Source organism: Meles meles, chromosome 1 (assembly GCF_922984935.1).
Source record: "Meles meles chromosome 1, mMelMel3.1 paternal haplotype, whole genome shotgun sequence".
NCBI classification, from domain to species: domain Eukaryota; kingdom Metazoa; phylum Chordata; class Mammalia; order Carnivora; family Mustelidae; genus Meles; species Meles meles.
In genome coordinates this window covers 193,386,731-193,410,203 of record NC_060066.1, presented here as the reverse complement: position 1 = coordinate 193,410,203, position 23,473 = coordinate 193,386,731, and the positions used below count along the sequence as shown (strand labels likewise).

Genomic DNA, 23,473 nt, shown 5'->3' with positions numbered 1-23,473 from the left:
GTTCAAATTGTAAATTATCCTGATATGATGAACGCGTAGTGACATCTTATTGTGGTCTAATTTGCATTACCAGTGAGGTTGAGCACTTTTGCATATGTTTACTGGTCATTTGGTTTCCCTCTTTTGTAAAGTGCCTTATTCACCATCACTTGATGAGGTTGTATTTTTCTTATTGATTTGTAGGTGTATATAAATCGACATATATTCCTGATGACTTGATTCATTTATCATTATACACCTGTCCTCTCTACTCCTGACCGTTCTTCTCTTTAACCTACTTTGTCTGGTGTTAATATATATGTGTATTTCATTAATAGACCTAACCCAGAAGATACTCCTGCTTCCCTTAACTAATTTGGAAATTACACTGTTTTTATTGTTTCACTGGTTATCTTAGAGGTTATAAGCTATACAGTTCACCCATTCGAGTCTAAAGTTAATCAACACATTTACTCCAAGACAATACAAAAACCTTTCAAAAATCTAATTACATTTCCCCACCTCCTGACTTATTTATCATTTTTGTCATGTATTTTAATTATTTTTTTAAGAGATTTTTATTTATTTGAGAGAGAGAGAGAGAACACGCGCACGAGCAGGGGGAGGACAGAGGAGAGAGAGAGGCAGACTCCTGCTGCAAGGAACCAGATGCTGGGCTCCATTCCAGGACTCTGGGATCATGACCTGAGTGAAAGGTGGACGCTTAACCAACTGAGCCACCCAGGCGCCCCTCATGTATTTTAATTCTATAATGTTTTCTGTTTTAAACACCACGAGACATTATCATTGTTTTGTATAAACATGGTTCATTTAGATCTGCTACAGATTTACCATTTCTTTACTCTTCATTCTTTCTTGCATTTTTTATCTCCTATCTGGGCTTTTTCTTTCTACCCAAAGCCTGCTGGTACCATAATTTTTCAGTTTCTCTTTGTCTGAAAATGTCTTGATTTCATCTTCATTCATAAAATAATTTTCCCTAGGTATGGAATCCTAGACTGGTTGCTGTTTTCTTTTCATATATTAAAGATGAGCCTCCTGCTGTTTTCTCTCTACCACTGTTGATCTCAAGAAGTCAGCTCTCAGTCTACCTTGATTCTTTGAAGACAGTCTCTCTCTCTCTCTCTTTTTTTTTTTCCTGGCAGCTTATTAGATTTTATCTTTATCTTTGGCATCCTGCTACTTTACCATAATATGTGAGGTATAAAAATGTTTTTGAATTAATAGATTTTTGAAAGAGCAGTTGTAGGTTCATAGCAAAATTTAAATGAAAAATACAGAGATTTCCCACGCATCCCTTCCTTCTGCCACCACACATAGCCTCCTCTGCCATTAACATCCCCCTTGGGTGTAGTGCACTTGTAACAATGAATCAACACTGACACATCATTATCAACCGAAGTCCATAGTTTACATTAGGGTTTCCTCTGTATGATCCATTTTGTGAGTTTTGACAACTGCATAATGACGTGTATACAACATTATAGTATCATACAAAATAATTTCACTGCCGAAAAATTCCTTGTGTTCTGCCTACACATCCTCCCTCCTCCCAGCCCCTGGCAACCACTGATCATTTCACTGTCTTTACGGTTTTGTCTTTGCAAAATGTCAAAGAGTTGGAATCGTACAGAAAATAGCCTTTCTAGGTGTGATTTTTAAAGAATTTATCCTGCTTGGGATTTGCTGGGCTTTTTGAATCTTACACCAAGTCCGGTGATCTCTACCCCCTGGCAGCACACTTACTGAGATTTGGTTTCCCCGTATATCATGAAGAAGTCAGTCAGGCCACATGGCCTCTGAGGGCCTGTTGGACTCAGACATTCTCAGACCAGGATTTCATGGGTTTTCAGACCTCTGAGATGCCACTCAACTTCCTCCCCGCCTTCAGTTCCCGGATTCCCTCTGCCTCCACTGGACACCGGAGGCTAGTCATGGAGAATTCTCAGATAGGCCACCAGGGGACAGTGGTGTGCAGAGAGTGCCCCGGTTCCGAGCTGAGTGAGTGGCAGAGTCAAGGGCTTCTTCTTGGAGGTCTTGGCTTCTCACTGTTGGAGTAAAGGGAAATGATTAAGTGTGGGATTCAAAGACCCGTGTCCCTTCTGCTTCATTTCATTGATCAAACTCTGGCTGATGCACAGAGATAAGATACCCTGTCCTTGCCCTTGAGGACCTCATGGTTCACTAAATCCTTCTCTCCAGCCTGTACTTCTGGCGGATTTTCCCATTTCCCTGTCTTTGCTTCTGCTGGGCGCCTCCCCCATCACCACCATTACATTTCCCCTTCTTCTGAAGGCTCCGATCAGAGGCCAATTCTTCCCTGGAGCGTCCCAAATACCCCCATCAGAGTCCCACCCCCTCCTCCCCTGTGCCCTTAGCCTCCGTATCTGGATTCTTTTGTGGCCAGGTGCTTGTCTCACTCTCCAGACTGGAAGGTCTCCAGGCAGGGTTGGGTCCCCCTTAACTCTGGATCCTCTGTGTCAACCCTAGGAGGAGGAAGGGAAGTGGGAGGCTCTGCTGGCTGGGATTTCTGGCACAGCCGACTGAGCCCAGCTCTTAGAAATCTCCAACATTGCCATTCCTTTCTCCACCACAATCCCCATGCCCTTTGGGGTCCAGCTTTGTACTTGCTGCTGAGGAAATGACGAGAAAAGCTGCCAGTTCCAAGAAGCGGCGGATCAAAAAATGAAACCATAAAAGCATCAGAAGAAAACATAGGAGGGTTTTTGATTGACTTTACAGTTAGAAAGACCTTTCTAGGACTCAAAACCAGAAGCTCTACTGAAAAAGAGCTATCAATGGCTTTTAAGCTTTTGAAGAAACCCTCAATCTTATTCATAAGAAGATAACCACAAATTTAAAATACACGTGGGTTCCATTTCACCTATCAAACTGGCAGAAAGCTGAAAGTTGGATAACATCCTTTAGGGGACACTGGAAAAGAAGGCAAGCTCATCATCGCTGGGGGAGGGGAGACCTCTCAGCACAGCCCCTGTGGGGGACAAAATGGCAATATCTATAAAAATTACAAATACATCTGTGTTAGGCAGAATTCTAAGGTGACTCTCATTGGCTTTGACCTTTGTGTGATCTCTTGCAACATGGGCGGAACCTGTGGTTATGAGAAAATGGGAACTCAAAAATTATGTTTCATTATATGGCAAAGAGATTTTTGCAATTGTAAGGTCCTCTATCTATTGATTTTAAGGTAGAGATTACTTTGAGTGGGCTGGACCAGATCGGGGAGCCCTTTTGAAAGCGAATTTTACCTGGCTGGTCTCAGAAGAAGTCAGAGACTTGAAGCCTGAGAAGAATTCATCGTGCCATTTTAGGGAGAGGGAGCCACATGGCAAAGAATGTAGGTGTCACTCAGAGCTGAGGGAGACCCCCAGCTGATGCCCTTCCCTCCCAGAAACCCAGAGATCTTAGTTCCACGACCACCAGGAACCAAACTCTGCAAATGACAGCAACGAGCTTGGAAACAGGTTTTCCCACAGAGCCTCCAGAAGACGACAACTTAGCCTTGCCAACCCCTTGATTTTATCCTGAGCAGAGCACCCCACCACACTGGGCTGGACTTCTGACCAACAGACAGTGAGCTAACAAACAGGGGTTGTTTTAAGCTGCCCAGTTTGCTTTAATTTGTCAGACAGCCACAGAAAACTAACACAATGCCCACAAGCCCGCAATCCATTTGGGGAGAATTATTCTGCCCCTATGCCTGCATATGAAACAAAGTATCTATGGGATTATGGCAGCATTGCTGTTACACCAAAACCAAAAGCAAACCGCTAGAAACAACTCAAATGTCCATCAAGAGGGAACTGGTGAAATGAATTGTTTCAGTCTCCACAGTAGCACAGGTGCGGTGTTATGAAAGAACCAGGAGATTATTTGCTGATGGAATTCTCCAAGCTGCGTGACAAGGTAAAAAAAAAAAAAAAAGCCTTTTATGTAAAAAGGGTGTTATGAATATATACTTAGTTTTAGACTTGCAGGGACTCGGAAAGGTCCGTGAGGTGTTAATAAAAAGTGGGAACCTATAGAGAGTGGGAGCAAGGAGTCAGAGGAGGGCAAATGAAGCTCATAGGTCACGGTGAGACTTTTTACTCCATGCTTTTTAAATATATTTTTGAACACTGAACATGCATTAATGAATGAAAAAAATCAAAACTAATAGTTTCCAAATGAATCAATGTAGGGGAGGGGGTGCCTGGGGTGGTTCCAGCGTCCCACTCTTGGTTTCTGCTCAGGTCCTGATCTCAGGATCATGAGATCAAGCCCCATGTTGGGCTCTGCACTCAGTGCGGCGTCTGCTTGAGATTTTTCTCTCCCTCTCCTTCTGCTCCTCCCAGTCCCCAAATAATAAATAAATCTCTTTTTAAAATGAAGGGCGCCTGGATGGCTCAGTGGGTTAAGCATCTGCTTTCAGCTCAGGTCATGATCCAGGGTTCTGGGATCGAGCCCTGCATTGGGATCCTGGAATTGAGCCGCACCCTGCATCGGGTTCCCTACTCAGCAGGGAGCCTGCTTCTTCCTCTTCCTCAGCCCCTCTGCCCTGCTCATGCTCGCTCTCTCTTTCTCTCCCTCTCTCGCTGTCTCTCAAATAAATCAATAAAATCTTTAAAAATCTAAAATAAATCAATGGGGCACTGTCCTCCCAGCTTCTTTCTGGGCCTCAGGCTACTCCCTCGCCTCGCCCCTACAAGCTGATTCAGGGAAACGTCCTCCGTGGAACTCTGAGCTCTGGCAGTTCCTCCTCATTCTCCCTTGTGCCTCAGGAGAACTAGCGACAAGAAATCAAACAGCTGTGACTGAGCAAGTCATCTCTCTGGAACTCAGTTTTCCCAACTGTGAAATGGGGATGATAGCTCTGAGCGCTGGTGGGAGGTTCAATGAGATCATTCAAGTCCAGTGACCAGCCTTTAGAAGGCGCCCAGCCCAAGGCAGGTACTCATGGCATCCGCGCTGGCTGGAATGTAGGAAGGACCCCTCCCTGCAGACATAGTTAATGGAGCACACGTTAGATGGAGAAGAAATGATGACGCCCTTCACTTCGACCTGCGTACTGTGTGGTTATGGCCGGATTTCCTCCCCTTCGCTCTGAGAGGCCTCAGGATCCAGAGACAGAGATCTGGTTTCTGCAGCTGCAGACAAGAGGAATGGACTGGATGGCTCTCTCTTTGCAGGAGCAGAGAGCCCTCAGTGACCACGGAGCGCTCCCTCTCCTTCTCATTTCAGAAATGGGTTAGTGAGGCTCCAGATGGAATGGCAAGTCATTCAAGATCACAGGGCATGTCAGAGGCAGAGCCAGGCCCTGTCCTGAAGGCCCCTGACTCCAACCCAGGCCCTTGACCACCACGCCTCTCTCTGCCCGAGCTCATTCGTGTCCCAGCAGCCATGTGGCGACATGAGGGGCACTCTCCCTGGGCCTCTCCTTATCTTCTCTGTTTCTGGTTGATGCTGCTGAAGGGCTGCTGCCCCCCACCCCAGCCTTGAGTCTAGAGAACCCAGCTCCCCTGCTGGCCCTGAGCCCTACCCAGGTGTCCCCCACCACACCCAACCCCTCATCCTCCCTCACCAGCTGGAGTCACAGAGTGACAGGCGTGGATTATCGGAGCTCCCTGGACAGAGCCTCCCTAGGAGTTTGCGGGGAGCTCGTGGGCAGCGAGGGACCCCCCCATGCGTTGGGGCACCTGCGTGAGCACCGACATAACCATTAACTTTTGGTGTGTCAGCTGAAATTCCCAAGCTCCCAAGGGTCTCTCTCACCTCATCCTGCTGCTTACTGAGCTGTCGGCCTTGAGGACTTGCTTGCCCTCCCTGCACCAGAGCCAGAGGGGGTCTCGGGTTCTGGCAAACTTCCAGAGCCCCAGGAGCTTCCGCTGCACTTCTTGTCCCTGGGTTCCAGGAGATCCCCCAGGATCCTGGAGCAAATATCCGTCTCTTGTCTAATTCGCGTGAGATAGGTTCGTGATAATTGAGCCCTGTTCTGACCTAAGAAAGGTGTTCCTTTTAGGAGATGTTGACTGTGTTTCTGACCGGAGACCATGTCGTGGTTCATCTCAGGCATGGAGTCCCTTCCACAGTCCTCTGCCTGGATGTCACTTGATCCTGGAGACGCGTGGGGCCATTGGTTTCTGTCCAAGCTGATGCACATAGATTGCAGAGACCCGCTGGGTGGGCGAGCGCGTGCGTGCGGTGTCCAGACCTGTTCTAGCCCCGAGGGACTGGTGTGACCTGGTGTCGGTACAGGTCCACCCAAAAGGTTTAAGCGGGTTTACAATAGCGCCACCTAGCTTTAACCGATTTGACTCATTTTATGTCGGTTTCAGTGCATCAGTGTCTCCTCAGCTACCTTGAACTCCTTTATGGTTGTTTGGGTTCCAGTTCGCTTGATAAGATCAGCCCCTGATCTTGTGCGGGTGACATGCCAGCATTGTGGACTCCAAGTGCTTTCCATATATGAAGTCATAGAATCCTCACACCACGGGTAGAGACCGTGTCCTCATTTTACACCTGGGGAAACTGAGACGCAGTGAGCTTAAGGCACAGGCCCCAGGTTTCATGGTTCCGGAGAGGCAGAGGCAGGGTTTGAGTCTCTTGCTTCTGGCTCCTGAGTCTGGGCTCTGAAGCTCGGTGTCGGGCTCTTGGGCCACTGATGAGAGTCTGAACCACTTCAAGGGGAGTCGACTTGATCTGAGCCAGTCTGAGCTGTTTCTGCCAAGATAAGCTGCTTTGTTCTGGTTCGATCTGCATCCAGCCCTGAATCTGGCACATTCCAGGGGACTCACAGATCTCTCAGACCCCGCAGATCCTTGAAATGGGAGGCCCCCGTGTTTGTTTCCTAGGACTACTGTACCAACTTCGGAAATGAGAGAAACTGATTTTCTGATCATTCTGGAGGTTTCCGCAAGTGCTTTCTCCCTCTGGAGGCTGTCGGGGAGAAGATGCTTCTGGCCTCCTCTAGCTTCTGGCGGCCGCAGGCTTTCCTTGGTCAGATCACCCCAATCGCTGCATCTGTGCTCACGTGGCCTCCCTCCTCTTCTGTGACCCCCCTGTGTTTCTTGTAGGGACCCTGGCCAGGGGATTCAGGGCCCACCCCGATATCAAGGATGATCTCATTTCAAGATAATCGCTTCTACAAGGACTCTTCTTCCAAATAAAGTAACATTCGTCGGTCCCAGGGATTAGGACACAGACATATCATTCTTGGGGCCTCATTCAACCCATCAAGACCACTAAGGTCATATTATAGTATCTCCCCTTAGGGACCCAGCTTTTAACAGTGACTCTTCCCACTGGATTGGAATTCACCCCTCTGTTGGGCTTTTATCACTTTCCGCTTGGGGATGGAAAGGCCAAGTGTAAAATGTGCTGGCAACCATGGGAGAGCCTCTTGTACTTTTCAAGACCCTTTTATTAACATTCCCGGGTGAGAAGATCAGGACTTCCCGGAAACATCAAGTGAATTGCGGACGTGTTTCTGTAAACAGGCATTCCAAGCTTGGACCAGCCTTCAGAGATGTTCACTGGTGGTCTCACCAAGCTTCCTACGCCCCTGGCGGAGGCTTCTTTACTGAAAGTGATGCGCAATTGAAGGAGGAGAGATAATTAACCTGGGGGGGGGGCGCTGTTAACCCTGAATATCCCAGTACTCCTGGCCCAGTGTTTGCAGGAAGCTAGCTAGCCCTTTAGATGTGGGTGAAGATGGCAAGTGGTGCCATTACTCAGCGCCCAGACTTTGCAAGGAAGCAGCACCCAGAGACCTTTTGTACCCAACTGGCCCCAACACCAGTGATGCAGAAATATCACACAAAAAGGAAAGCTGCATTTCTCTGTTCAGCATTTTCCCACTTGCCCTGACTCCTGAAATCCACAAACACTACCAGGTAGGAGAGTCAACTTAGCCCTTGCACAAATTTGGCCTGGGCAAAGGCGTGTGCGCAGGCTTGGGCTGGAGGTCCTGTTCAGCCCCCAGTAGCTGCGTGGGGGAGCCAGAAAGTCTTTCTGAGTCTTGGCTTTCCCAGCTGTCAATTGAGATCACTGGACTACCTGGGGGAAGGACTTGTGCTCGGCACCTGCTACGTATGACAGAGAACAGACTGGCAGGCTAGGGACATCACAAGTTCATGAGCAGTAACTCTGAATGGTCGCTCTGCACAGCTGGAAATCCCACTCTGTTTCTCCGGTGGCTGTGGTTGTGACCGTGATTTCACACCTAACCCGTGGTCCTCACCCAGTCCTCTGTGCCTGTCTCGCTGTGGCAGTGACCTGCTCCCACTCCACCGGAAAAACGGAAACCATCAGAGGAGCTTCCCTGGTCTTTGTACAGAGAAATCTACAAACCCATCTCCCCTTCTGTTCAGCCTCTAGAGTCATTGTCTGTCCCCGCTCCTTTCAAAGCCAGCTCTGTCATTTGCACTCTGGGTCACCCCCCCACCCCCTTACTTTATCAGGGACTTTGCTCTGGGGTAATGCCTTTGCTCTGTATCACCAGGTCCTCCCCTCCTAGCAGTCAGTGCCATCAGCGCAGACTAGGTTTTGTTTCCTCCAAAGTTGGACGGAACCCTCCCGTGGCCCTCGCATTCCCTTCCCGCCAACACTCCAGTTCTCCGCTTCCCTTTGCATTAAAACTTTCTGAAAAGTTGCCTATGATTGTTCTCTCCAATTCACCAGCTCCCATGTGCCATTCCAGTCCAGCTTCCAGCCTCCCTCCTCCACTCCGACTGCTCTCAGCAAGGTTGCCCGAAGTCCCTGTTGCCAAACCTAGTGGACGTTTCTCTGTGCTCAGCTCATTCGACAGTTGGGTGGCATTGCACACAGGTCAGCTCTCCCCCCGTCTTGAAACACTCTCTCCTCCTGGCTGCCTGATGTCTCCTACCTGGCTTTCCGCTTCCATCCCCGGCCACACCTGCTCAGTCTACTGTACCATTCCTCCCTCTCTGTCTGGCTTCTAATATGGGAGCCTTCCCAGGCTCCGTTCCTTCCCTCTCATCCAGTCGGAGCTGGAAACAGTATAAGTCACGTGGTAGCCTATAGGTCCAAATGTTCCTGAGGCTGCCCAGACTTGGGGGGAGGGGAACAGCCTCCGACTCTCAACAAAGGAGCAGACATTTGTGGCCATCTTCAACCCCTCTCCCCGACCTGGCTAGAAACCCAGGAGTCCTGCTCCATTCCTCCTGTCTCCCACCCTTCCCATCTGCTGCTGCTTCAGTAAGTCCCGTCAACACCACCCCCTTGCCCCGCCAGAATAGATCTCAAATAGGTCCCCTTCTCTGGTCTCCACGGCCACCAGCCTCGTTCAAGCCCCAGCGCCTCTCTCCTGGTCCCACCGTTGCCTCCTGCCCAGTCTCTCTCAACCACTTCTGCCTTGCCGTCCACTCTTCTCACCCGAGGGGCCCAAGGGGTTTTCTGCTCGCACGCATCACGTGACTTCACTCCTGCAGCGACCTCTCTCCCGTGATCCGGAGACGATGCAGGCTCCTCGCTCCAGCCGGCGCTGGGCTTCCTCCTGTGTCTCCGACAGACCCACCTGGGCCAGGCTTCAGGGCTCTCTCTTGTACTCCTGGGCTTCCTGGGACACCCATCCCTGCCCCTGGGCTCCTTCCAGTCTTTCAGGTCTCAAGCCACCTGTCACCTCCTCCACCACGTGACTCCGGGGTCCTACGCCGGGTGCGTATGCAGGAAGCGTTTCACTCTGGATGACTTATGGAGACGCTGGTTCACTTGTTTGTGTCCATCTTCCCATCAGACGGAAGACCTCACCGTGGAAGGATGCGTGTCTGTTGGGCTCCACGCTGAGTACCTGCTACAGAGTAAATGACCAAGAAACACCACTGAGGGCGCCTGGGTGGCTCAGGTGGTTAAGCATCTGCCTTCGGCTCGTGTCATGATCCCAGGGTCCTGGGATGGAGCCCTGCATCGGGCCCCCTGCTCAGCAGGAAGCCTGCTTCCCCCTCTCCAGCTCCCCCTGCTTGTGTTCCCTCTCTCGCTGGGTCTCTCTCTGCCAAATAAACAAATAAATAATCTTGAAAGAAAAGAAGGAAGGAAGGAAGGAAGGAAGAAAGAAAGAAAGAAAGAAAGAGAAAGAAAGAAAGAAAGAAAGAAAGAAAGAAAGAAAGAAAGAAAGAAAGAAAAAGAAAATAAGACCACTGAGTGAAGGAGAAAATCCACCGGGAAGGCAGGCCACAGCATGGTACCACACGCTTCCACGTGGCCCGGAATCTTCTCTGCCAGCGCTCCGGCAGCACAGCCTTCTGCCTGGCACACAGCCCTGAGGGCGGTGCTTTCTGTCACACAGTCCAAGGGGCCCCGGGAAGGCCAACGTGTCACGACACGGCCTGCCACGCACGGCACGAGGCCTCGCTTGGATCACTCGGGCCTCACCGCTCTCAGCTCTGGACACGTCCGGCTGACTGCAGCGGGCCACAAGGGACCCTTGGCCTTAGCTTGAGTGTCACCTGGGACCCAAGCCGCTGAGCCCTAGGCCCTGTGTGGTGGGCCTTCGGCCGCAGACCTGGGTTCCTCGGAGCACAATCGGCCTTTGTCTTCCTAGCAGGCCCTGCTCAGCCTCCCGAGGAGAATGGCCCATTCTGTACCCCCCGGAGCAGCTGTGTGGTGGCAGTGGGGGGGGGGGGGGACGGGGTAAGTCCTGGACTGGGGGGAGGAGAGGAGGCCTGGCCTCTGCTCTGCTGTGTGACCTTAGGCATGTCCCCATCTTTTTTAGTTTCCGTCTCCCTTTGTAGAAAGAGAAAAGCATGGAAGGGCCTGCCAGGAGCATCTGGGTACAGATGGGAAACCAAGGCCCAGAGAGGGAGAGCGTCTGCCCAGGGTCACAAGTGAGGGAGGACAGAGTTCTACCAAGCCCAGGCCACTCGCCTCCCCGATAGCAAAAGGGCTCAGAGGGTCCTGCTATGCCTCCTCACCCGCTGCTCTGCCAGCTCCACCCCCGCCCCCCGCCCAGGCCCTTGCAGCAGAATAAGACAGAGAATGAGGCTCCAGGAAAGAGGGGGGCCATGGAAAAGGAAAGTGGGGCTATAGCCCCCACCCAGCCCTGCCCTTTCCTCTCCTCTTTGGCCAAGGAACCCAGTGAGTCATGAGATTCCACTGGGGTGGGCTTAGTGCCAGAATCAGTGATGACAAGGGACACCCGCCCCCCCACCCCGCCCCCCAGCCATGCCCTTGGCTCTGCAGTCTTCTCTTGCTCTGTGTTCTGTCTCCTGTGCACAGACAGGCAAGAACGGGCAGAGAACCCAAACCCCAACAGACACAAACAGACACCTGCACAGCTACACAGCCAGCCAGCCCGACACCTAGCAGAGAGGTGGGTACAGACAATGTCAGTCACACGGCCATACATACGGACACACAGGCCACCAAGGACACAGATACTGGCAAAGAATAACCAGACGCATGACCGACACAGAGGCAACATCCAGACAGACACACACAAAACAGAGAGACCTGCAGACATAGGCAGACACACTCAAGCAGAAAGACCCCACAAACACGACTCGGACACACGCACACACGAAAACACACACACAACAAAGACCCGCATGGGTGGCCCACGGGGAGTGATTTGGGACAAAGGATGAGCCAGAGGTCCAGGGCCACACCCCAGCCCCCAGCCCCCAGCTGAAACTGACCCACGGAAGTGGGTGCTCTGAGTATGGGCTCTTCCGAAAGCACCTTCCATCTCCCGCCCCGAGGATGTGACATCAACCCTAACCGAGGCGCCCGCCTTGCAGCTGGATGAATGGAGGTTAGACACAACCAGGGACTTCCCAACTAGGAGTGCATCAAGACCTGCAGCGGGTGACTAAGGGTGGTTAGAAGAAAAGGAGCCGGTGGTGGCAGGGAGGCAGCCTGCATTCTGACAGGTGACCGGCAAGTCTGTTCTGAGCGTCAGGTTCCCACTAGGCTTGTGTCTCCAGGTCCCTGCAGGGAGCTGATGGGCCAGCTCCGGGGGTGTCTGCAGCAGGGTGACTTTCTGCCCAGTGCCCCCTGGCAGGGGGTAACCCAATCACAGATGCCCGTTGTCCTGGTCCCCTCTCCACCCCCAGGGGCTGGCCAGCTGAGGACATCCCTAGGCTGAGGGAGGGGTGTGGAGTGGTCAGAGGGAGGGCAAAGGGAATCCCATGCCTGATGCTTCCCCTTCATGGGGTGGATGTGAGGCTTGGGCCTGGGGATGGGGGAGTCTGTCCAGGTGTCCTCTTTCATCCTCCCTGCTGTTAGAGTCCCAACCTGCTAGAAGAGGGGATTGCGCAATGAAGAGGTAAAAGGTGGTGGCGGGGCTGGCGGGACAGAAGCCCCATTGTTTGGGGCCCAGGCCAGCCTGGGCAAAGGAAGGGTTTATGCCCAGGGCAGGAAGGGGGGGGCTCTGTGGGGGGCACCAGCTGCCAGGGCTCTTGCCCTTGGGCCCTGGAGGGGGACAGGTGCCAAGCAGGACACCCTTGGGGTTGATAGAGGGGACAGTGCTTGGCAAGGTGCCTGGACAACCTGGGCAGAGCAGACCCAAAGAAGAGTTACGGGGCAGGGAAATGGCCCCCACACCACACCCACCCCACCCACCCCATTCCCTCCAAGGATGAGCCGCCAAGGCTTCCGCAGGGTCCTCAACCATCCTCCAGATTCCAGTCATTCCTGGGAATGGAGGCGGCTTGGGGCGGCCCCAAGCCTAGGGGGGTACTGTGATGGGGGATGGGGCGTGCATGACAGTTTTTATTACCCAGGGGTTGGAGAGGATCTTAGAGATCATCGTTTCTCAAGCTTAGCTGCAAAAGTCGGAGCTCTGCCACCTCCAATCTCCCCTTCTCCGCGGGAGCCTCTCAGCCCTGCAGGGAAGCCCACTGGGAAGTCCTTACCCGTGTCAGAGCACAATCCTTTCAGCTTCAGCTGGAGTTCCGCCACCGAAGGCAACGGCTGTCAGAAGAGACGACCAGGGCGAGGACAGTCACGTGCTCACAGTTCCTCTCCCGAGTCCCAGCTCCGGAGTGACGGGCCGCTCCAGGTGTGAGCCTGCAGGTCCCCTCCCACTGCGGCCCGGGCCGGCCCGGCGGGGCGGCGCTGCAGGCAGGGGCAGGGCGGTACAAAAGGCGGTCCCGCCCCGCACTCCTCCCTTGACTTTTGAGTGTCCCGTGGTGGCAGGAACCTGGAGGTGGAGGCGCGTGGGGAAGCCTGAGCACAGCCGTCACCAGGTACGGACGCTCCCTTGCAAAGAGGGGAGGTATTCAGAAGGAAGGAACAGAGAGGAGGGGGCAGGCGCAGGGAGCAGGCAGGGCTGGCAGAGAGGGAGAGTGGAGGGGGGCAGAGGGACACAGAGGAACACAAGCCAGGGGGACCTGTGTCAGGACTGGAGATTGAAAGAGGGGCAGAGGGACCCAGATGGGAGAGCAGACCGCAGCCGGAGCTACAGGTGCTGGGGTGTGTTGAGCCGGGCACCAAGATCACCACAGTCCCCACCTCCTGTCCTTGAAGGTCCCCAGGCAGGTCAGGGAGAGGCTCCATTTCTCGGTCAATCCCCTTCCTGCCTGGGGAGGCAGGAATCAGGGTCCTGGAACTTGCTGAACCCCTGCAGAATCCCCCTGGACTCACAGCCCCAGGAAGCTGGGAGATCAGTGCCCCGGGTGACAGGGAAGGTCTGCTGCCCACCACCTCTGACCCCCAACATCTGCGCTCCCTGGGCCCAGGAAGCACCATGTGGCGATGTCCACTGGCGCTGCTGCTGCTGCTGCTGCTGCTGCTGCTGGCTGGCGAGTCGGCCCTGGGTGCCCGGCGGGGTCGTGGGCGCCGCGAGCTAGCGCCAGGCCTGCACCTGCGGGGCATCCGGGATGCGGGCGGTCGGTACTGCCAGGAGCAGGATCTGTGCTGCCGTGGCCGCGCCGACGACTGCGCCCTGCCCTACCTGGGCGCTACCTGTTACTGTGACCTCTTCTGCAACCGCACCGTCTCCGACTGCTGCCCTGACTTCTGGGACTTCTGCCTCGGCGTGCCACCCCCCTTTCCCCCCATCCAAGGTGGGCACCAGATGGCCAGGAGGGTGGGTTGCTTTGTCAGCCCCAGACTCAGCAAGGCTCAGGAGCAAGGCAGAGGCACTGACATTTCCAGGGGAGGCTTTGTAGAATCTGGGAGAGACCCCGCCCCACTGTCTGCCTGCACCTCTGGGAAGTCCCGCTCTGGTCTAACTTGAATCCCTCCAGAGAGACTGGAAAAGAGAAGATCCTTGGTCAGTGGGATTCCCAGCTGGCCCAGGAGAAAGGCCGTCTCCTGCCCTTTCTCCCAGTCCTGTCTGCTTGCCAGACCGGGAAGGTGCCGGCCCCGCCCCGCTGACTCACCCCGCAGGCGGATAAGCCCTCAGGGGGTTGGTCAGGCTCATCCAAGCCATTCCTCTGCCTTTGCTCAGGATTCTCTTCCCGGAGGTGGCGGGTCACACCTGGGAGGTGGGAGCGAATCTGTTCCTGCTTTCAGCCTGCGTCACCATCCTTTCCCCTGCCCTTGTCCCTGTCCCACAGAGGAATCATTTGAATCCCTTCCCCCAGTTCTGAGGGCCTGTGGGTGAGAGACGGAAGACCAGGGTTGTCATCCCAAAGTGCTGCATTATCTTAGGGGAGTCCTTTGCCTTCTCTGAGCCCTGGCTTCCCCGTGCCCCTCCCACTCTCCCATCTCTAAGTTTCAAGTCATTTAAAGGGCAAAGGATCCAAGGAATGTTGTGGCTGGCGTCCAAGGGAAGCAAGAGGGTCCGAGCTAGGGTCACTGCAGAACTTCCCAGGTAGCTGTTGGTATGTGACCCTGCAGGAGAGGTCTTACGAAGTTATAGTTTCACCTTAGCTTCAGTGAGGGCTGGGCCATGCGTGCGTGTGCTTGTGTGTGTTCGGGAGGATTCGGGACACCTGACTTCTGAGGACCTGGCCCTCTCAGCCCATTGTCTCTGGTCTTCATTCCACTTCTCTTCTCTTGCCTCCTCCCAGGATGTACGCACGGGAGTCGCATCTATCCAGTCCTGGGAACCTACTGGGACAACTGTAACCGCTGGTGAGTGTTTGGGGGCTTGGAGGGAACCTTGCCTTGTGGACCCTGTGGCCCCCCCAGACTTGGTTCCAGTTCTTTCCTCATCACTTACTTGCTGAGTCTCAGTTTCCTCTTCTGTAACACAGGGATTTTTACCCTGACCTTATCAGCTTAGCACTGACTGTTGTTTAGAAAACAACATTCTAACAGCATTCCCCAGAAGCAGGCAGCCATGGATGCCTGGCCCCGGATATGGCCCCTGAGCTGGGAGCCGTCCCCTATCCCTCCTGGCTCGGGCTGGGCTACTGCCCCTCCCAACCTTTCTCCATGTCATGGGAGAATCTAGAAAAGGGGGCGCCAGGAAGGAAACCTCTGACTGCAGCATCCGCCGCCCTGGACGGGATGAGGGTCAGGGATGACTGAGCTGGAGGCCAGCCAAACTGCAGCAGGGCCTTCCCAGGAATGTGGCCCCCTTTTCCTCCCCTTCCCCTCCCTACTGTTCCACCTGGAGGATGAAGGGTCAGGGGTGCCCCCCACTCTAGTCTGGGTCTTGAGATGGGAAGAGAAGAAGGGTTGGATAGGAGGCCTCGACTGCCTGATTGAAATAATGGGGACCCCATGGCTTTGAGGAGGTGGCCCTGCACCCACTCCACCCCATGCCCTCTTTGCCTGGGACTGGGAGGCCCCAGAGAGGAGGAAATTTTTGGAATGCATTACACATAAGCTGTTTCCATTGCCTCACCCGTGTGAGAGGTGCTGGGTCACAGCGAGAGTGGGGACTTGTGAGGTTCGGTTGAGAGAATGCGTGTGCATGTGCGTGTGTATGTGGGGTGAGCGTGTGTGAATCATGCATGCGTGTTCAGAAAGACTGAGCACGCCTGCATGATCCCGCCGCTCTTGATAGGATGCCTCTGGGCATTGATGGGTTAACCTCTTTCCCACTCCTATCCCTGGGGCCTGGCCGCTCTGGGCCCCTCTGGAATGCTGGGACCTCTGCCACCAGCCCAGTCTAGACCTGCTTGGGCAGCCCTGGGGGCAAAGGGGGAGGTGGCAGGAAAGGAGTGACCAGCCCACTGCCCGCACTGGGTGGCCCGGTTCCCTGCGCCTTGACACCTGAGTGAGGGTGTGGGGCAATGCCTACGGACCTTCCAGGCTGTGTGAGACCTCGAGGAATGCTTCGAGAGTCAGAGAAGGAAGGGGAAGGGGAGGAGAGCCTCCCCTCCCACGCAGCCTCCTCCAGCCCTCCTCCAGCCCTCCCCGAAAGTGCCCCGCCCACTCCGGGGACTGAAGAGCCCAGCCATACTGGGTTTGTTCCCCTTGAGGCTCCTTAAAAGGCAACAGGGGAAGCAGGCAGTTTAGCAGAGTTATGAGCTTGTAAAAGCATCAAAGACACAGAATTCCCTGTTCGTCGATTACAGACCTACTATGTGCCATGCGCTGGGGCAGACGGTCCTCGTCCTTGCAGTGGAGCTTCTGGTCTAATGATGAAGGAGCTCCCACACAGAGAAACAGCTTACAACCCGTGACAAGTGTGACAGGGAAAGGGAATAAGGGGGGACCTTGGTTTAGAAGGCAGTGGTGGCAAGGGAAGGCCACTCAGGAAGGGAGATGGTTACGCCGATAGCCAAGAGGTGGGCAGACAAGGAGGGAACGTGGGGAGAGCAGCTCGTGGGAAGGCTGGGAAGAGGGACAGATCTCACTGCAGCTGGAGCTGTGACTTGGGGACAGAAGCCCCGAGGAGGTGCAGACCACGTCATCCGTGGGTCTCCTAAGCCATGCTGGAGCCACACGATCTGATAGATGTCATTGCGAGATCTCTCTGGGGAGGGACTGCAGGGTAGGCAGCAGATGGCAGTGAGGCAGGGAGCCTGGGTAGGAAGCCACCGCCACAGTCCAGGTGACAGGTGATAAGGGACTGGAGGAGGGGGGTGGCAGTGGAGGCTGTGAGTCCAGAACCTTCCATGATGCGCCGTCCCAGGATCTACTGATGACGGCGCAGGAGCTGGGGGTACGGCACACGCCTCGAGTTCTGATTTGAACCCCTGGGTGGCTAAGGTGCCTTGTCCTGAGTTGAGGATGTTAGGGGAGGAGCAGCTCTGAGGGAAGGCAGTCTGGGCCATTGTAAGTTTGAGATACACCTTGAGGAGATGTGGGGAGGCCCCGAGGGCAGGAGCCTGAAACTCAAGAGACGGGGAGCCTGGGGGTTCCCAGAACGGGAACACTAATAGCAGATAACGATTCTTGAGCACCCAAGATGGGCCAGGCCCTGGGCTAATGGCTTTTCCGGCTTCACAAAAGCCCGCCCTTCAATCCCTGGAAGGGGGCATGATTCCTGTCCTCATTTTTTTTTTTTTTTGGTAAGATTTTATTTATTTATTTGACAGAGATCACAAGTAGGCAGAGAGGCAGGCAGAGAGAGAGAGGAGGAAGCAGACTCCCTGCTGAGCAGAAAGCTCAATGCAGGGACTCGATCCCAGGACCCTAGGATTATGACCTGAGCCGAAGGCAAAGGCTTAACCCACTGAGCCACCCAGGCGCCCCATCCTGTCCTCGTTTTACAAACAAGAACTTCAAGGGGAGAGTATGAATAAGTTCCCTGAGATCACGTGACTCGAGGGCTTATCAACGAGGGTCTCCTCAGTGAGGGTCAGAGCCCAGGACTTGAATTTCAGGACCCCTGCTCTCAGTCACTCATGCATCCAACAACTACTTCGTGGGTGCCCGCTGTGGACTGGGTTTAGTTTTCTAGGCACCAAAGTTACCAAACAAACCCTGTGGCCGGGACCTTAGTGTCTATGAGGAAGCAGGTATAAGGAGCATGGATCGCCAAATACATAATCTGTCAGGTAGCCATGACACGCTAAGGAGAAAATGAAACAGGAAAGCAGGAGAGGTAGGCGGCCAAAGCAGGTGTCCCTGAGAAGGTGACTTCTGAACGTAGACTTGGGCGAAGTGAGGGGGAACCTCAGGGATGTGGAGAGAAGAGCAGCTCAAAGGCCCTGGGGCCGGAGCACAGCTGTGGCGAACAGTCAGGGGAGCAGCCTGGCTGGGGTCTCAGGAACCAGGACTTGGAGGAGAGGGTCACTGAGGGGACAGGAGGACAGATCGTGCAGGGACTGTCTTGTGAGCATGGCAGGGAATTTTGGCTCTTAATCTGTGATGGGAAGCCAAAGGAGGGACTTGGGCCGGGGGATGGCATGATAGGACTTGGGTTGAATAGGGTCATCCAGCAGCTGTGTTAAAAATATACTGACATGGGGGTGCAGGGCAGAAGCGGGGAAAACAATGGGGAAGCGGCAGCAGAATCCAGGGCAAAGGTGACTGGCCCATGATGGCTGCATGAGGGATGAGACGTGGTTTGGATTCCGAATGTGTTTTTAAGGCAAAGCCAACAGGATTTGCCAATGAAGCCAATCAGCATGTGAGGGAAGGAGTCAAGGGTGACTCCTCCGGCTCTTGGCCTGAGGTTCAGGAAGGACGGACATCTTCCACGGACTGTAGGGAGAGCAGGCATGGGAGTAGGGGGTCAGAAATTTGGTCCAGGATGTGTTGTTAGGCCCCCCCAGTGGTGATATTGTGTAGCAGCAAGATTCTTGGATCTGGAGAGATCTGGGCAGCAGATACAAACTTGAGAACTGTGAACTTGCAGTTGACGTTGAAAGCTACCAGGCTGAACGGGATCAGCTAGGGGTTCTTCCATAATCGCTAGCACAGAATCTCAAGCCATGGTGACTTCTGAGGCCCCCTCCCTTCCGAGGATGCCCAGCCCCCCTCACCTCTTCCTTCCCTCCTGCTCTTCTAGCACCTGCCAGGAGCAAGGGCAGTGGGAGTGTGACCAGGAGCCATGTCTGGTGGACCAAGACATGATCAACGCCATCAACCAGGGCAACTACGGGTGAGGGGCCCCGGAAATGTCCCCACTGGGCACCGACACACATACCTTCCCGCGAGATGCCTGTGCATCTCCCTCGCTCAGATCTCATGCACATGGACACTTGGCCAGTCTGCGTCTCTCCCACCTACATGCACAGACGTCCAGAACCCCTAGTCATGGCAGGTCTGTGACTTCCATCCCTCCTCTTTCAGATGGCGGGCTGGGAACCACAGTGCCTTCTGGGGCATGACCCTGGATGAAGGCATTCGCTACCGCCTGGGTACCATGCGCCCGTCTTCTTCTGTCACCAATATGAATGAGATCCACGTAAGTCCATCCTTGCCCACAATCCTGCCATCCCCCCATCGCTCGGGACCCCAGGAATCCTGACACACTGCGTCCTACTCCTCCAGGGGCCTGGGACTAACCCCCTCCAATAGGCTGTGTGTTCCTGAACAAATCACTCACCCTCTCTGGGTCTTAAGTTCTTGCCCATAACAAGAAGTGTGCGTCAGGAAGAACTAATGCTCAGATTCTGAGTTTTGTGGTCCCAGCATGAGCCCCTTGGTGGCCTCCCCAGCCTGGGAAAAATGCTATTCCTTCCAGTACAGCTGGGTCAGACCCCATGGGGCCAGGAGGTCACCTTGGTATTTTAGGAAGAGAAGGACAGATAGTCCTCTGGCTAGAGAGCCAGAATTCTCGGAAACAAATACCGACTCTGTGGAACGAGGGAGGAGGGGGCTTCTCCCTTCCTACCAGTGGGATCCTCTGTGGGCAGAAGGGGAAACCAGACCTGGAACAAAGGGTAAGGAAGGGGAACTTCCACAGGTCAGGGCTGGGGCACAGGCTGCAGGGTCTGTGCCTCCATGGCGGGCAGCATGGTGGGCAGGGAGGAGGCCGTCCTTGGCCAGACCAGCCCTCCCTGCAGAGGGACTTGGGCTCAAGGCTGGGATGACCAGACCCTGCCCCTGCCCTCATTCCCCTGGGCCTCTGCTATTTTCTGCCTCGCTATTTGTCTTGGCCACCTGCCCGGTCACAGGACCTTATTCCTTCTTCCCTCCGCTGCCCTTTAGGGCCTGAAGCCCAAGGTCCTGGTAGGAAGAAGGAAGTGTCAGATCAGAAGGCACAGAGGAAGAATGAGGCAGGGGTTAACAATGGAGAGCGGGTGACCTGGGCCTGGCTACTTCCCTGCTGGCCTCATCTGTACTATGGGACTAGTCACCCCCACCTGACATGGGGGTGGCGCTAAATGGTGCTTGGCTCCTCCCCGTGTGGAGCTTGCTGGAATCCCCAGCAACAGGGTACTCAAGAGCAAACCACAAAAGGCCCTCGGGGGCCCTTCGAAGACCACGGCCCGAGGGGTGGGCCGGGTTAGGAGCAGGAGACAGACAGTGACTCTTGCTTTGCAGACAGTGCTGCGCCCCGGGGAGGTGCTGCCCACAGCCTTCGAGGCCTCTGAGAAGTGGCCCAACCTGATCCATGAGCCTCTGGACCAGGGCAACTGTGCGGGCTCCTGGGCCTTCTCCACGGCAGGTATGGCCAAGGGCAGAGGCCAGCGTGGCGGGAAAGGCCGGCCAAGGCCAGGGCCCCCTGACATCCTCTCTGCCTCCCCCCACCAGCTGTGGCGTCCGATCGTGTCTCAATCCACTCTCTGGGGCATATGACACCTGTCCTGTCGCCCCAGAACCTGCTGTCTTGTGACACCCACAACCAGCGGGGCTGCCGCGGGGGGCGTCTCGACGGCGCCTGGTGGTTCCTGCGACGCCGAGGGTGAGCAGCAGAGAGTGTGGGCAGGGAAGGGGACGTGTGGCTGGGGCCTCAAGAGGGCAACCTGCAGGATGGGCCAGGGCCGTGCTCATCGGGCTCACTGCCCTTGCTCCCTCCTGCTTCTCCTCCAGGGTGGTGTCTGACCACTGCTACCCGTTCATGGGCCATGAGCAGGACGAGGCTGGCCCGGCACCCCGCTGTATGATGCATAGTCGGGCCATGGGTCGGGGCAAGCGCCAGGCCACTGCCCGGTGCCCCAGTAACCATGCCCATGCCAATGACATCTACCAGGTCACTCCGGCCTACCGCCTCGGCTCCAACGTAAGTTTGTGCTTGGTTGAGGGGGCAGAGGCAGGGGAGCTAGAAGGTTGGCCAGAGGCTAGAGCCTCACCCTGATGGAGAGTCTCCTCCACACTCCCAACCCTCCAGGAGAAGGAGATCATGAAGGAGCTGATGGAGAATGGCCCTGTCCAAGGTAAATGCCCTTCATCCTGCCCCCTGGTTCCAAAAGCTTGTGTCTGCTTGAGACTGGGCACACCCAGCAGCACGAATGGTCTGCATCGAACTGGGCAGGGCAGCAAATGCACTGGGGCTGGGAGTCAGGGGAACCCAGTCCCCTCCCCCCAGGCCGCACCCTGTGGTGGGCACTTAGGGTCTTGGGATGGGTGTGGGTGCGCATCTCCAGACCTGTGCTGATGGGCTGAGCCGGCCCGACTCTGACCTTGGCCCACAGCTCTCATGGAGGTGCACGAGGACTTCTTTCTGTACCAGAGTGGAATCTACAGCCACACCCCAGTGAGCCTTGGGAGACCTGAGCGGTACCGCCGGCATGGGACCCACTCGGTCAAGATCACAGGGTGAGGGGCTCAGGGGGGCAGAGAGGTTGGGGGAGCAGGGCTTGCACTAGGAGCTCTGAGCTGGCCTCGAATCCCTGCCATCTCTCTCTGGGAAGCCCCATTTCAAACAGGAGGAAACCAAGACATAAAAGGAGGGGCTTGCCGTGGTCACACGGAAAGGTGGGGGCCTTTAAAGGTTTTCTAGCAACTGTTCCTTCCTTACACATTGGGGTAAAATAACTCCCTTGGAAGACAGACACAGATCCCAGGGTGGCTCAGCCTCTCCCCATCATAGCACCAACAACATCATAGCACAGCCTCTCCCCATCATAGCACCCCAACTCTGCCTGCCCCCATGGACTTCCACTCCCAGTCATCAGTTCCCCACCGGATATACCCAAAGATGTACCAGTCACTGATTTCTGTTGTCCATCCGACGAAATGTCCTTTGTAGTGGGAGTGTGGGGCCTCCAAAGTACCCATCTTCTTGGAGTCCCTTCCTCCTGGTTCCCGGCACCCACCCCTCCCTGGATCCCCAAGCAAGGAGGGAGGGAAGGCAGATGGGCGAGGTCCCCGAGACCTGGTCCCCAGGATGCCGCCCCTGCAGCGGGGCCCAAGTTCTCCCCCTTTCTGCTCACCCCCTTCAGTTATCCCTTCAGCGCCTTCCCCCACATGGGTGTGAGTAGGCAGACTTCCAGAGGTAGAGACTGAGGGAGGTAGAGAGAGGGGTCTGGAAGGGACCCCTGGGGTTCCAGCCCCTGAAAGCAGGTGGAATCAGCTCCTTTCTCCCTCCATGGGCTCTGCCCGCCGCCCCCGCCAGGTGGGGAGAGGAGACGCTGCCCGATGGAAGGACGCTCAAATACTGGGTGAGTCCCTGCGGCGGGTGCCCTGCGACCGCAGCCTCCCTCCCCCTCCCCCCACCCCACGGCCCCCCTCACCGCCCCTCCTCATTCCCAGACGGCGGCCAACTCGTGGGGCCCAGCCTGGGGCGAGAGGGGCCACTTTCGCATCGTGCGCGGCGCCAATGAGTGTGACATCGAGAGCTTCGTGCTGGGCGTCTGGGGCCGTGTGGGCATGGAGGACATGGGGCACCGCTGAGGCCCTGGCACCGAGCCCGGCCGGCCGGCGGAAGAGCCCCTGGGGGGCGGCACCGCTCCGCTCCGCTCCGCGCCTCCCGACGAGGCCCCGGCCCCGGGGCGCAGGCGGGCGCCTGGGGTCTAATCCCCGCGCGCGCAGGGCAGGGCAGTTCCGCTGATGCAGCGCCCGGCCTGGGAGCCGAGGGCAGGCGAGGCTGATGGAGCCCCCAGACCTCCCAGCGGGGACTGAGCAGGGCCTGGCCCCGGAGGAGCGGGCCTGCAGATCCCAGGCCCCCGCACCCCCGCTTAAGACCACTGAAGCCAGGACACTCCCAAGTCTCCAGCCCCACCACCCTATCCCACCCCACCCCTGTACTTCTATTCTCCAAAGATATTTATTTTTTCTTTTCACTGTTTTAAAAATAAAAAGAGTACTGATCACTGTGGTACCGTGTAACTTTGGGGAGTGGAAAGCCAGCCCAGAGATGGTATGGCTTACTGCTAGACCTCAGAAAGGACCGCCCGAGGCCTTGCTGTTTGGCAGGGGGTGGGCAGATTAGAAATCTTAGCCTCCATTCAGCCTTAATTGCCAGGGGCCCTGGGCACTGACCCACTTGGAGGTGGGGCGTGGATGGCATGTCCTTTGGCCCCCAGAGAGACATGGGCCCGTGAGAACCACCTTTCAGACGCTGAGTCAGCGCTGCCTGGTGGGGGGGAAGCCCTACCCACCCATCAGCAGAACTGGCGCCGGTGCCCAGCAGGCAAGGGGGGCACAGCCCCACAGAGGCTGAGCCTCTGTCTCTGCAGATCAGCCTCTCCAAGCCACCCAGGCGAAGCCTGCCTCCCCACCCCCACCCCCATTGCGTTCCCAGGCGGGACTGGATGGGCCTTTCTGAGCCCTCTCTCTA

At 55.5% G+C, this 23,473-nt stretch overlaps 1 protein-coding gene and 1 long non-coding RNA gene across 2 annotated transcripts; one reads left to right on the top strand and one right to left on the bottom strand.

Annotated features, from left to right (window-relative positions):
- Positions 1-787: 787 nt before the first annotated feature.
- LOC123951149 lies at positions 788-13,109 on the bottom strand. The gene is made up of 3 exons (XR_006820354.1): positions 12,870-13,109; positions 9,394-9,811; positions 788-2,048 (listed from the first exon to the last, which is right to left on the bottom strand). It is a non-coding gene; the product is annotated as an uncharacterized LOC123951149 (long non-coding RNA).
- Positions 13,097-22,998, top strand: TINAGL1 (tubulointerstitial nephritis antigen like 1). The gene is made up of 12 exons (XM_046019842.1): positions 13,097-13,202; positions 13,695-14,021; positions 14,973-15,036; positions 18,815-18,907; positions 19,099-19,213; positions 20,296-20,419; positions 20,506-20,656; positions 20,785-20,974; positions 21,083-21,128; positions 21,387-21,510; positions 22,310-22,355; positions 22,447-22,998. The coding sequence occupies exons 2-12, from the start codon at positions 13,703-13,705 to the stop codon at positions 22,585-22,587; spliced, it is 1,413 nt and encodes a 470-aa protein (XP_045875798.1). The 5' UTR covers positions 13,097-13,202; positions 13,695-13,702; the 3' UTR covers positions 22,588-22,998.
- Positions 22,999-23,473: the final 475 nt, after the last annotated feature.